The sequence below is a fragment of the Sebastes umbrosus genome, unplaced genomic scaffold, assembly GCF_015220745.1.
Source record: "Sebastes umbrosus isolate fSebUmb1 unplaced genomic scaffold, fSebUmb1.pri scaffold_166_arrow_ctg1, whole genome shotgun sequence".
NCBI classification, from domain to species: domain Eukaryota; kingdom Metazoa; phylum Chordata; class Actinopteri; order Perciformes; family Sebastidae; genus Sebastes; species Sebastes umbrosus.
The window spans coordinates 37,501-51,365 of NW_023618481.1; the positions used below are offsets into that span (position 1 = coordinate 37,501).

Consider the following 13,865-nt stretch of genomic DNA (forward strand, 5'->3'; position numbering starts at 1 on the left):
AACATCATCAGTGTGATGCTAACAGGCTAACATCATCAGTGTGATGCTAACAGGCTAACTCTATCAGTGTGATGCTAACAGGCTAACATTAGCAGTGTGATGCTAACAGGCTAACTCTATCAGTGTGATGCTAACAGGCTAACATTAGCAGTGTGATGCTAACAGGCTAACTCTATCAGTGTGATGCTAACAGGCTAACGTTAGCAGTGTGATAACAGGCTAACCTGCTCAGTGTGACACTAAAGCTCCAGCGTCTCCAGCGGCAACTCTTCATCCTCTTCCCGTGGCGAGACGACAGCGAGTCCTCTCCCCCAGGGACCGCCCGGGGGCGGGGCTTCAGCTTCACCTTCACCTGTAAACCAATCACTAATCAATCAACCAGCTGATCACCTTCTATAATTCTATCAGCAGTCAGTAACAACACCCACCTTGAGGCTGTCCATGCGGGGCCTGGTCTCCATGGTGATGACGGAGGCGGTGGGGAAGGAGAGAGGTGGCGAGGAGGAGGAGGAGGAGGAGGTGGGAGGAGGAGGTGAGGAGGGAGAGCGGAGGAGGGAGTGGACGGTGATGGAGGACATGTTGCTGGCGTACTGGTGCTGTGCTCTGCTGGGAGGGGACGGCGAGACGGGGACAGCGGCCTCTCTCACCTTGTTTCCAGCTGTTCTGCTCTGCAGGCCAGATGTGTAGAGTGCAGAGCAGTTTGGACTGCAGAACACCAGGCTGGACCTGGACGGACCCTCCTGTAACACACACAGTGACTTCCTGTCAGCCATCTTTGTTGCTTCACTCTCAGTGTTGAACAGTCGTCTACTGCGTCCCACCTGTTTCAGCTCCTTCACGATGCGGACTCCGTTTCCCAGCAGCACCTTGCAGTAGCTGCAGCTCGGAGGCCTGTGACCAGTGTTCCCAGCAGCAGGTGGAGGTCTCTGTGGTCTACTTCCTGTTGGACCCTGAGAACACGTCAAACAGTCAGTCACAGCTCCCGTTACGGGACATGACGTTCACAACAAAGACTCTTATTGTGAAGGAGTAGAGGAAAGATTTCAAATTAAGACAAAGTGAAACACAGCAGACATTTGTGTGTACAAGTACTGCAGTACTTGGTCCCACCTGTGTGAGCGGTACTCGGACTCCAGCCAGCAGGGCCAGGGCGCTGCGCTCGGGGCCGGCGGGTCGGCTCAGCTGGTAGTCGACGGGGACGGGGACCCGCAGCAGCTCCGCCACCGCCGCCATCACACCGGCTACATTCTGGAAAACAGTCACAGTGATGTCATCAGGAGGGAGGGGCTAAACAATGACTCGGCCAATCAGAGAGTGAGAGAGAGACGTTTACCTGAGCTGCTACAGGGTTCAGGGTTATCGCTATGGTAACCAGGTCGGTGTTAGAGCAGGAGGGAGGAGCCTGATGGGTCGGCTCTGACTTCACTTCCTGTTTCACTGCAGAGCCTTTGCCCCAGGAGCAGGGCATCATGGGTATTGTAGGTGAGGGACAGGGCGAGGGCGGCTCCAGTTTGATGAAGGAGAGGTCGGGGTACCTGCTGACCTCCTCGTCCGCCACGCTCTCCGGAGACGACGACGGGACGAAGCCGTCCGGGCTGTCGCGCCCCGACGAGTCCTGAACCCTGAGGAGGAAAACACACGAAGAAGAAGAGCCAGAAGAGTCAGAAGAAGAAGAGTCAGAAGAGGAAGAGTCAGAAGAAGAGTCAGAAGAAGCGTCAGAAGAAGAGGAGTCAGAAGAATCAGAAGAGGAAGAGTCAGAAGAAGAGTCAGAAGAAGTGTCAGAAGAAGCGTCAGAAGAATCAGAAGAAGAGGAGTCAGAAGAGTCAGAAGAAGAGTCAGAAGAAGAAGAGTCAGAAGAGGAAGAGTCAGAAGAAGAGTCAGAAGAAGCGTCAGAAGAAGAGGAGTCAGAAGAATCAGAAGAGGAAGAGTCAGAAGAAGAGGAGTCAGAAGAGTCAGAAGAGGAAGAGTCAGAAGAAGAGTCAGAAGAAGCGTCAGAAGAATCAGAAGAAGAGGAGTCAGAAGAAGAGGAGTCAGAAGAAGAGTCAGAAGAAGAGGAGTCAGAAGAAGAGGAGTCAGAAGAGTCAGAAGAAGCGTCAGAAGAAGAGGAGTCAGAAGAAGAGGAGTCAGAAGAGTCAGAAGAAGCGTCAGAAGAAGAGGAGTCAGAAGAATCAGAAGAGGAAGAGTCAGAAGAAGAGGAGTCAGAAGAGTCAGAAGAGTCAGAAGAAGAGTCAGAAGAAGAAGAGTTAGAAGAGGAAGAGTCAGAACAAGAGTCAAAAGAAGCGTCAGAAGAAGAGGAGTCAGAAGAGTCAGAAGAAGAGTCAGAAGTCAGAAGAAGAGTCAGAAGAAGAAGAAGAGTCAGAAGAGGAAGAGTCAGAAGAAGAGTCAGAAGAAGAAGAGTTAGAAGAGGAAGAGTCAGAACAAGAGTCAAAAGAAGCGTCAGAAGAAGAGGAGTCAGAAGAGTCAGAAGAAGAGTCAGAAGTCAGAAGAAGAGTCAGAAGAAGAAGAAGAGTCAGAAGAGGAAGAGTCAGAAGAAGCGTCAGAAGAAGAGGAGTCAGAAGAGTCAGAAGAAGAGTCAGAAGAAGAAGAGTCAGAAGAGGAAGAGTCAGAAGAAGAGTCAGAAGAAGCGTCAGAAGAAGAGGAGTCAGAAGAATCAGAAGAGGAAGAGTCAGAAGAAGAGGAGTCAGAAGAATCAGAAGAGGAAGAGTCAGAAGAAGAGGAGTCAGAAGAGGAAGAATCAGAAGAAGAGTCAGAAGAAGCGTCAGAAGAAGAGGAGTCAGAAGAGTCAGAAGAGTCAGAAGAAGAGTCAGAAGAAGAAGAGTCAGAAGAGGAAGAGTCAGAAGAGGAAGAGTCAGAAGAAGAGGAGTCAGAAGAGTCAGAAGAGGAAGAGTCAGAAGAGTCAGAAGAATAGTCAGAAGAAGAGGAGTCAGAAGAGTCAGAAGAAGAGTCAGAAGAAAAGTCAGAAGAAGAAGAGTCAGAAGAGTCAGAAGAAGAGTCAGAAGAAGAAGAGTCAGAAGAGTCAGAAGAAAAGTCAGAAGAAGAAGAGTCAGAAGAAGAGGAGTCAGAAGAGTCAGAAGAAGAAGAGTCAGAAGAAGAAGAGTCAGAAGAAGAGGAGTCAGAAGAGTCAGAAGAAGAGTCAGAAGAAGAAGAGTCAGAAGAGTCAGAATAAGAGTCAGAAGAAGAAGAGTCAGAAGAGTCAGAAGAAAAGTCAGAAGAAGAAGAGTCAGAAGAAGAAGAGTCAGAAGAGTCAGAATAAGAGTCAGAAGAAGAAGAGTCAGAAGAGTCAGAAGAAAAGTCAGAAGAAGAAGAGTCAGAAGAAGAAGAGTCAGAAGAGTCAGAATAAGAGTCAGAAGAAGAAGAGTCAGAAGAGTCAGAATAAGAGTCAGAAGAGGAAGAGTCAGAAGAGTCAGAAGAATAGTCAGAAGAAGAGGAGTCAGAAGAGTCAGAAGAAGAGTCAGAAGAAAAGTCAGAAGAAGAAGAGTCAGAAGAGTCAGAAGAAGAGTCAGAAGAAGAAGAGTCAGAAGAGTCAGAAGAAAAGTCAGAAGAAGAAGAGTCAGAAGAAGAGGAGTCAGAAGAGTCAGAAGAAGAAGAGTCAGAAGAAGAAGAGTCAGAAGAAGAGGAGTCAGAAGAGTCAGAAGAAGAGTCAGAAGAAGAAGAGTCAGAAGAGTCAGAATAAGAGTCAGAAGAAGAAGAGTCAGAAGAGTCAGAAGAAGAGTCAGAAGAAGAAGAGTCAGAAGAAGAAGAGTCAGAAGAGTCAAAAGAAAAGTCAGAAGAAGAAGAGTCAGAAGAGTATTCTTCTCAACTTTTAACGGTATAAAACCAGAAAGAGGAGACGGCATTTACCGGAGTTCTTCCTGATTGTTGTGGGGCGGCGTCGGCAGAGAGGCGGGAACGTCTACCGTTCTGGAGGCGTGGTTTAGAGCCAGGAGCCCCTCCCCCTTCTGCTTCACACCTTTCACTGAAAAAACAAACACAATTTAACTCCTCCTCCTCTCTCCCTCCTCCTCCTCCTCCTCCTCTCTCTAGCTCCTCCTCCTCCTCCTCTCTCTCTAGCTCCTCCTCCTCCTCCTCCTCTCTCTAGGTCCTCCTCCTCCCCTCTCCTCTCCTCTCTTCTCTTCTCTCCTCCTCCTCCTCCTCTCTCCTCCCCCTCTCCCTCCTCCTCCTCCTCCTCTCTCCTCCCTCCTCCCTCCTCTCTCCTCCTCCTCTCTCTCCTCCCTCCTCCTCCTCCTCCTCCCAGTCTAAACAGCACCACTCACCGTCCTGCTCGGTGATGTCCTTCCTCGTCAGCTCCTCCGTGCTGGCGAAGCCGTTCACCAGTTTCTGCCTGGCGACCGGTGGGGGTGTGGGGGGCAGGGAGGCTGGAGGTGTGGGGGGGTTACTGAGGTTGTTCTGCTGGAAGAGATGGAAACAAGACCAGGTTTTAAAAGTGGAATCAGGGGCGCCTGGTTAGCTCAGTTGGTAGAGCGGGCGCCCGTGTAACAAGGCTCAGTCCTAACCGCGGCGGCCCGGGTTCGAATCCGGCCTGTGGCCCTTTCCGCATGTCATCCACTCTCTCCCTCCCCCCTTTCCAAGACTCTGTCTACTGTCCTGTCAATAAAGATGCTAAAAATGCCCCCAAAAAATAACTTAGAAAAAAAAAAAAAAAGTGGAATCAGTGAAGCACAAACTATTACTGTAGTATTACTGTAGTACTGTAGTATTACTGTAGTACTGTAGTATTACTGTAGTAGTAACTTGTATATGAGCTGGGAGTAGTACTGTAGTAGTACTGTAGTAGTACTGTAGTAGTACCTTGTATATGAGCTGGGAGTAGTACTGTAGTAGTACTGTAGTAGTACTGTAGTAGTACTGTAGTAGTACCTTGTATATGAGCTGGGAGTAGTACTGTAGTAGTACTGTAGTAGTACTGTAGTAGTACTGTAGTAGTACCTTGTATATGAGCTGGGAGTAGTACTGTAGTAGTACTGTAGTAGTACTGTAGTAGTACTGTAGTAGTACCTTGTATATGAGCTGGGAGTAGTACTGTAGTATTACTGTAGTACTGTAGTACTGTAGTAGTACTGTAGTAGTAACTTGTATATGAGCTGGGAGTAGTACTGTAGTAGTACTGTAGTAGTACTGTAGTAGTACCTTGTATATGAGCTGGGAGTAGTACTGTAGTAGTACTGTAGTAATACTGTAGTAGTACCTTGTATATGAGCTGGGAGTAGTACTGTAGTAGTACTGTAGTAGTACTGTAGTAGTACCTTGTATATGAGCTGGGAGTAGTACTGTAGTAGTACTGTAGTAGTACCTTGTATATGAGCTGGGAGTAGTACTGTAGTAGTACTGTAGTAGTACTGTAGTAGTACTGTAGTAGTACCTTGTATATGAGCTGGGAGTAGTACTGTAGTAGTACTGTAGTAGTACTGTAGTAGTACTGTAGTAGTACCTTGTATATGAGCTGGGAGTAGTACTGTAGTAGTACTGTAGTAGTACCGTAGTAGTACCTTGTATATGAGCTGGGAGTAGTACTGTAGTAGTACTGTAGTAGTACTGTAGTAGTACCTTGTATATGAGCTGGGAGTAGTACTGTAGTAGTACTGTAGTAGTACTGTAGTAGTACCTTGTATATGAGCTGGGAGTAGTACTGTAGTAGTACTGTAGTAGTACTGTAGTAGTACCTTGTATATGAGCTGGGAGTAGTACTGTAGTAGTACTGTAGTAGTACTGTAGTAGTACCTTGTATATGAGCTGGGAGTAGTACTGTAGTAGTACTGTAGTAGTACCTTGTATATGAGCTGGGAGTAGTACTGTAGTAGTACTGTAGTAGTACTGTAGTAGTACCTTGTATATGAGCTGGGAGTAGTACTGTAGTAGTACTGTAGTAGTACTGTAGTAGTACCTTGTATATGAGCTGGGAGTAGTACTGTAGTAGTACCTTGTATATGAGCTGGGAGTAGTACTGTAGTAGTACTGTAGTAGTACTGTAGTAGTACCTTGTATATGAGCTGGGAGTAGTACTGTAGTAGTACTGTAGTAGTACTGTAGTAGTACCTTGTATATGAGCTGGGAGTAGTACTGTAGTAGTACTGTAGTAGTACTGTAGTAGTACCTTGTATATGAGCTGGGAGTAGTACTGTAGTAGTACTGTAGTAGTACTGTAGTAGTACCTTGTATATGAGCTGGGAGTAGTACTGTAGTAGTACTGTAGTAGTACTGTAGTAGTACCTTGTATATGAGCTGGGAGTAGTACTGTAGTAGTACTGTAGTAGTACTGTAGTAGTACCTTATATATGAGCTGGGAGTAGTAGTCCGTGACTCCGTCCAGGCAGGCGTTACCGAAGGAGCCCGTCAGTCTGGAGTCTCGGCCCAGAGAGGAGCTGCCGAACGGGGGGAACAGACTCAGATCCACCCTGAGGACCGGCTCCATGAGGGGCAGCACCGACAGCTGGGGGGGAATCAATAATCAATAATCAATAATCCAGGAAGTAAAGAAGATGAGTGAACAACAGTAAAGGAAGAGGAAGAGGAGGACGAAGAGGAAGACGAGGAACAGGAGGGAGGAGGGAAGAGGAAGAGGAGGACGAGGAGGAAGACGAGGAACAGGAGGACGAGGACGAGGAGGGAGGAAGAGGAGGAGGGAGGGGAGGAAGAGGAGGGAGGAGGGAGGAGGAGGAGGAGGAAGAAGAGGAGGACGAGGAGGAGGAGGAAGAAGAGCAGGACGAGGAGGAGGAGGAAGAAGAGGAGGAAGAGGAGGAAGAGGAGGAGGAAGAGGAAGAGGAGGACGAGGAGGAGGAGGAGGAAGAGGAGGAAGAGGAGGACGAGGAGGAAGAAGAGGAGGATGAAGAGGAGGAAGAGGAGAGAGGAGGAGGAGGAAGAGGAGAGAGAGGAGAGAGAGGAGGAGGAAGAGGAGAGAGAGGAGGAGGAGGAGAGAGAGGAGGAGGAGGAAGAGGAGGAGGAAGAGGAGAGAGAGGAGGAAGAGGAGAGAGAGGAGGAGGAGGAAGAGGAGAGAGAGGAGAGGGAAGAGGAGAGAGAGGAGAAGAGAGAGGAGGAGGAAGAGCAGAGAGAGGAGGAGGAGGAGGAGAGAGGATGAGGAGGAGGAAGAGGAGGAGGAAGAGGAGAGAGAGGAGGAGGAGGAAGAGGAAGAGGAGGACGAGGAGGAGGGAGGAAGAGGAAGAGGATAGAGAGGAGGAGGAAGAGGAGAGAGAGGAGGAGGAAGAGGAGAGAGAGGAGGAGGAGGAGGAGGAGGAGGAAGAGGAGGAAGAGGATAGAGAGGAGGAGGAGGAAGAGGAAGAGGAGGACGAGGAGGAGGAGGAGAGAGGAGAGAGAGGAGGAAGAGGAGGACGAGGAGGAGGAGGAGAGAGGAGGAAGAGGAGAGAGAGGAGGAGGAAGAGAGAGAGGAGGAGGATAGAGAGGAGGAGGAGGAAGAGGAGAGAGAGGAGGAGGAGAGAGAGGAGGAGGAAGAGGAGAGAGGAGGAGGAGGAAGAGGAGAGAGAGGAGGAGGAGGAGGAGGAGGAAGAAGAGGAGAGAGAGGAGGAGGAAGAAGAGGAGAGAGAGGAGGAAGAGGAGAGAGACGAGGAGGAGGAGGAGGAAGAGGAAGAGTAGGAAGAGGAGGAAGAAGAGGAGAGAGAGGAGGAGGAAGAAGAGGAGAGAGAGGAGGAGGAAGAAGAGGAGAGAGAGGAGGAGGAGGAAGAGGAGAGAGAGGAGGAGGAGGAGGAAGAAGAGGAGAGAGAGGAGGAGCAGGTTGGTCTACCTGTCTGAGGTGAGTCATCAGCGGGTCAGAGGAGGAGGAAGAGGAGGAGGAGTGGATCTTCTCCTCCTCCTCTTTCTTCCTCCTCTTGTTTTTAGGAGGAGCTCTGTCTTTGTCCGTCCGTCTCTTACAGCGTTGAGTCTTCTTCCTGCCGGACGGGTCCAGGACGTCTGGACTGTCCATCGCCACCTGGAGGAGGGATCATACCACGACGTCATCATCATCATCATCATCATCATCGTCATCACGCACCAATCACAACGCTCCGTCCTGAGGTCATGTGACCAGATTAAACAAACCCCCCCTCCTCACCATGTTGCCATGGGAACCAGGCCTGTCCTCCTCCTCTGACCGGACGCTCTCATTGGACAGCTGGCGGCGGGCGGGGGGCGGGGCCTGTCCGGTGGGTGACGGCGTGGTGGCCGGGGACATCTTGTCCTTCAGCAGGTGTCTGAGCAACTCCTTCCCCCCGTCACCTCCCCCACCCTCCTCCATCTTCACCACGCCTCCTCCACAAGCTCCTCCCTCCTCACGCTCCTCCTGCAGGGAGACCAGGAGAACACTCAACACCTGAGAGGACAGGGTACTACAACAGGTACTACAACAAGTACTACAACAAGTACTAGTACTACTACAACAAGTACTAGTACTACTACAACAAGTACTAGTATTACTACAACAAGTACTAGTACTACTACAGTAATACCACAGTAATACCACAGTGTACTGGTATTACCAGAGTACCATCAGAGTAACTGACCTTGACCTCCAGACGAGCTGCAGACAGGGGACCTCTCTGACCCTCCATGCCCAGGATGGAAGCTCTCTGCTGGGCTGCAGAGATGACGGACAGCTGCCTCTCCAGCTCCGAAGATGGAGCCAGACCGGAGAGGGCGGAGCTTAGAGAGAAGCAGAGATCCGATTGGTCCACGCTGCCCCGGGTGGGTGTGGAGCAGGAAGTGTCAGACACAGCCGGAGTGGGCGGAGCCGTGATGTCATCGGAGTACGAGGACAGCGGTGTCCTGGCTCCTCCTCCTCCGACCCCGGCGTCGTCTCCGTCCCTCTTCCTGCTATTCTTCTTCTTTGGTTTGTCGTCAGGGATGATGTCAGAGTAGAGCTGGATGAGGGAGGCGGGGCCTCCGGAGGAGGAGCAGGGGAAGGACGGGGAGGAAGAGGAGGAGTCCTGTCCAAATCGATGACCTCCAGGATGGGAGGGGGTCAACGCCGCCGGCCGTACTTGTCCCTGTGCCGAGGGCCCGGCGGGGCCCGGGAGCCTCGGCCTGGCGTGGAGGGAGGGCAGAGCAACGTCCACGGGGGGCCCGTGCTCAGGTAGGACCCTGACCCGCTCTGAGGTGACGCCGGGCAGTAGAGCAGGAGCTGGGTGAGCTCCAGGGTGCAGGGGTCCTCCTGTGAACCCCTGGAGGAGGCCTGCCTGCTGGTGCGGTGGTGGAGGTCTAGCAGCTGGGGGGGACTGGAGGAAGTCCTGGGGCAGCTCAGAGCTGAAGAAGGGCATCTGGGACAGACCATCACCTCCTGGTCCCGCAGGACCTCCTGGTCCAGATGTTGCCCCGACTCGAGCCCCTGACAGAGCTCCAGACGTTGGCATGGCTGCTCCTCCGGCTCCAGGACCCACAGAGGCTCCCAGCATGCCTTGCTGCTCCAGCTCCAGTCTCTGCTGCAGTGCACGATGACGCTCCACCTGAGAGGAGAAGAAGAACATCTGTTTCTACTTCCTGTTCTCTACAGACTAACATCTGTTTCTACTTCCTGTTCTCTACAGACTAACATCTGTTTCTACTTCCTGTTCTCTACAGACCAACATCTGTTTCTACTTCCTGTTCTCTACAGATTAACAGCTGTGTGTTTCTACTTCCTGTCGTGATGGCGTGATGACTCACCTCCTGCATCAGTTGGACTCGCTGCCTCTCCTGCTGCTCTCTCAGCCGGTCCCTCCTCTCTCTCTCCTGGAAACCTTCGCTGAACGGGTTGTTGTCGTCAAACTTCACCTGCAGGTGGAGGAGACAGAGTGACTCATGGGTAAAGGTCTCCGTGGTTACCGGAGGTGTAAATCTGACAACCAGACGTCAGTGAACTCCTCCAGGTGTGTTTACCTGAGGAGGGGCGTCCCCCGCTGCTCCGTTGGGGCCTCCGGCGGGGGGGCCCCGGGGAGCCGCGGTGAAGCCCGCTGTTGGAGCGGCGAGGGCGGGCACCGTGGTCGCCTGAGTGTGCGGGGGAGCCTGGGGGGGGGCTTTAGGCAGGGCGGCGGGGGGCATCTGAAGAGGCATCCTCTGCCCCATCACCCCCGGCCCCGGATGGGCCCCGCCACCTGGCGTCCACCCGGGGGGGACGTTCGGGAGACGGGCCACGGTGGGGCCGCCCGGGCGTGGCTGCATCGACACCAGGGTCTGGGGGAGGGGGGGCTGGAGGATTTGGGTCTGGGGGAGGGGGGGCTGTTGGATTTGGGGCTGGGGGAGGGATGGCGCTCCTGCAGATCTCTGCTGTTTGGTCCTGTAGTCCTCGATCAGCTCGGTGTGATCCTTCTGCTGCTTCCGAATCTGAACACAGACATCACATCATCACACCGACACCCAGTCTGACACCTACTCTATGTCTTTATCTATATATCTATAGATGTGCAGGTGTACCTGCTCCAGCTGTTTCTGCACCGCCCCCTGCTGCTCGGTGACGTTGAGGAGTTGGGCGGCGTCCTCCTCGGTGAGGGCTCGGCCCGCCTTCTTGGCCGTCCTCTGTTTGGCCGACAGGGACTTCTTGGTCTTGCGGTGAGCGGCGATCTGGTCCTCCAGGAGGCGCTGCTGCATCTGCAGGAGCTGCTGCGTCTCCCCCAACCACTCCTCGTACTGACGCCGCTGGGCCTCGTCTGCACCACACAAAACATTGAAACATGATTCATCTCACATGTTTTATATCAGTTCTAAATGAACCTTAAAGGGAGATTAGTCACGTATTTAATACTCTTATCAACATACAGAATTAATCTGGTTCACTACTGACGTATGAACCCAAAATAAACAGATTTAATATCAATAAACTGATCAAAATGATGCTGAAATAACGACATAGTGATGCTGATCAGTAAAAAGTCAGAATTCATGCTTTGTCAGGTCTGTTACCATGACAACGAGCAGACAACTTTTAAAATGCTTGTTTTCTGAGTTTCAGACTTTTTTCGGATCTTTTTTCAGATTTTTTGGGGGAATTTTCTCATTTTTCACACATCTGTCCAGATAGTTTTTGGACTTTTTTTCAGACATTTTTTCAAACATTTTTCCAACATTTTTTGGACATTTTTGCGAAATTTTTGGGACTTTTTCAAACATTTTTCTGACATTTTTTAACTTTTTTCAAACATTTTTTTCAGACATTTTTCGGAATTTTTTCAAACATTTTTCCGAAAAAAATTCGGACTTTTTTTTCCGAAATTCTTTCGAATTTTTTCCGACTTTTTCAAACATTTTCCCAACATTTTTTCCGACTCTTTCAGATTTTTTTTGGACTTTTGTCATTTTTCACACATCTGTCCAGACAGTTTTTGGACAATTTTCAGACATTTTTTGGATATTTTTCAAACATTTTTCCGACTTTTTTCCGCCAAAAACCCTCACACATTCACATTTATTATATACCGATGGATTCATCAGGTTTTATAGTTTCAGATGATACCAGGATCTTCATTCGAGCGTTATCGTTATCATCACGTTAACTTCAGCAGCTCTAGTTCTTTATTGTCTCTCTCTCTCCTGTTATATAGAATATTAACGTATCATGTGAATCATCGTTGGGTTTGTTTCCTGATACTCACTGACGAAGCCCGGGCCAAAGCTGGGGGGGTTGGGTCGCACCAACTGGGGGTTCAACTTCCCGTCCTGACAGGAAGAGAAGAGAAGACACTTCCTGTTAGAACCAGAACACAGAAAGCACATCAGGGACTTATTCAAACTGATTCTGATGGTTCTACACACCGGGCCCACCAGGTGAGGAGGCTGAGGAGTCCCCTCTGGACCTGGAGCCACCGGAACCACCGGAACCACAGGGGCCACCGGGACCACCGGAGCCACCGGGATCACCGGGACCACCGGGACCTGCTGGAACCTGACAGGTTAAAGGAAGAGGAGTCAGTCTTTAATTACCAGGTGGACTTCAGTCACAGAGGTCAAAGGTCAGAGGTCATCCTACCTGTTGATGACCATGGGGTTGAGTCCCAGGTTGCTCTGGGTCATGACCTTGTTGATGCCCTTCAAAGCCACCATCTTGGCCTTCATGATGGGGTCGGCGATGGAGTCAAAGTCTGCTGGACACACAAACACACCTGTCAAAATAAAAGCCTCCCGGGGCCCAACAACTACACAATAAAAGCACAAAGATGAAACCAGGAGCACTATTCAGGGTTCAGGTCTGTTGGGGTTCAGGTCTGTCGGGGTCCAGGTCTTACCTATATTGGGTAACACGGGGTCTGGGGTGGACCTCTGTCTGATCAGGGCCTGCATCTGTTTCTGCTGCTGCTGCTCCTGGCGCTCCTGGTCCAGGAGGTCCTGCAGGAGTAGCGGCTGCTCCTCCAAGAGCAGATGCCTCTGCTGGTTCTGGTCCAGGTCCAGGTCCAAGTCCAGGTCCAGGTCCAGATTCTGGGGGAAGATGGCCTGGCTCTGGGTCTGGGTCTGGGTCTGGGTCTGGGTCTGGGTCTGGGTCTGGGTCTGGTTGGAGGTCCCCGGGTGTGGAAGCTGGGTCTGGGGGTTCAGGAGGAGGAGGCGAGGCTGGGAGGGTTGGAGGGACCGTGGGTGAGGCGGGACAGGAGGGCCCTGGGGGGTCAGACTGGGGTAACCTTGGGGGGTCAGACCGGGGTGACCCTGAGGGTGGGGGGTGAAGAGAGCCGACGGGGACGGTCCAAACGGTCTCTGCTGCTGCTGGAAGACGGACTGTTGACCAGCCATGGGGGGGAGAACCCTGGGTGCCATGCCCGACATCGGAGCCTGTTCCTGGGTCTGGAGAGCCGGTAAGGCCCCTGAAGCAGAACCACAGTCCTTCACCTTCTGGAGGGATGGCTGGCTGGAGCCTGCTGCCTCGCCCCCCTGAGCTCCGGGGGGTCTGCTGGTGGTGAAGCCGACCCCAGGTTGTGGTGCAGGGTGCTGGGTTGCAGAGAGCCCGTCCCTGGCCTCCGTCTTGACGCCGTCCTGTACTTCCTGTTTGACCTGGCCTAACAGGAAGGCGTGGCTATCGGTCTTTCTGGCCCCGCCGCCGTCCTTCTCCTCCACCGGCTCCCCCAGGTCCAGCTCCTCGTTGAACATGTCCTTCTTGTCCTCCAGATTGAGCTCGGGGTCGGCGTAGGCGATCAGGTCAAACTTCCCCGACAGCAGGAAGTCGTCGAGGTGGAGGTCGTTAGGACCCAGATCCAGGTCCTCTTTACCTGAAAGGGGAACGCCGTTACAACACGATGACGAGAGATCTTTACGTTATAACCACAAACTATGATTGTTTACTCTCGTACCGTCTTCAGGGTCCAGGTTCAGGTTCAGGTCCACCAGATCTTTCACCTCCACGTCCTCCAGGTCCTTCACAGCAGAGTCCTCCCCCTCCAGGTGCTCCTCCATCCCATCAGTGGACTCGTGGAAGTGCTGCTGGTGGTGGTTCAGCTGGTCCATCACCATGTGCTGGCCCAGCGGCGGGGGTCTGAGCGGGGACGGCTGGGGGTCTCTGGGGTGCAGCGGCGGCGGGGCCTCGGGGAGAGAAAAGGACAGCCTCAGGCGGTTCTCAGGGGCGCGGTGGCGGAGCTCTATGTAGGGCTGTCCCATGATGCTGTGCTGCTGGAGGGGGAGGGAGCGGGGGAGGAAGGGCTGGGGGACACCTGGGGGAGGGGGGACAATAGTTACATTACACAGTAATCTATTACATTTCTAAAGTTACCACCAACCAGGCTGCTGAGTGTCAATGAGTGATGTACTGTTGGTCTGACCTGGTAGCAAGTGGGAATGAGCACCGGGAGCAGGGAGGGGCCGGATGCTGGTGAACTCTCCAGGCATCGGCCTCCTCATCTGGACCGGGACTCCATCCACCAGACTCAGCCCAGGTACAGGCACCGATCCCTGGGGAGCACGCAGGAAGGAATCCTGGAGACCCGCTGGAG

At 52.1% G+C, this 13,865-nt stretch overlaps 1 protein-coding gene across 1 annotated transcript in view; it reads right to left on the bottom strand.

Moving 5' to 3' along the window:
- LOC119484350 (histone-lysine N-methyltransferase 2C-like) overlaps positions 1-13,859 on the bottom strand; it is a 20,978-nt gene extending 7,119 nt beyond the window's left edge. The window contains exons 1-20 of the mRNA XM_037763139.1: positions 13,695-13,859; positions 13,230-13,586; positions 12,180-13,148; positions 11,924-12,038; positions 11,710-11,839; positions 11,550-11,613; positions 10,375-10,607; positions 9,841-10,284; positions 9,628-9,735; positions 8,490-9,428; positions 8,042-8,269; positions 7,733-7,918; positions 6,266-6,427; positions 4,254-4,389; positions 3,841-3,955; positions 1,334-1,622; positions 1,111-1,248; positions 822-950; positions 429-740; positions 225-352 (exon numbers count right to left, since the gene is read on the bottom strand). Coding sequence (XP_037619067.1) covers positions 225-352; positions 429-740; positions 822-950; positions 1,111-1,248; positions 1,334-1,622; positions 3,841-3,955; positions 4,254-4,389; positions 6,266-6,427; positions 7,733-7,918; positions 8,042-8,269; positions 8,490-9,428; positions 9,628-9,735; positions 9,841-10,284; positions 10,375-10,607; positions 11,550-11,613; positions 11,710-11,839; positions 11,924-12,038; positions 12,180-13,148; positions 13,230-13,586; positions 13,695-13,773 — 5,261 coding nt within the window. The 5' untranslated portion in view covers positions 13,774-13,859. The remainder of the gene's footprint in view (positions 1-224; positions 353-428; positions 741-821; positions 951-1,110; positions 1,249-1,333; positions 1,623-3,840; positions 3,956-4,253; positions 4,390-6,265; positions 6,428-7,732; positions 7,919-8,041; positions 8,270-8,489; positions 9,429-9,627; positions 9,736-9,840; positions 10,285-10,374; positions 10,608-11,549; positions 11,614-11,709; positions 11,840-11,923; positions 12,039-12,179; positions 13,149-13,229; positions 13,587-13,694) is intronic.
- Between the last annotated feature and the right edge of the window lie 6 nt (positions 13,860-13,865).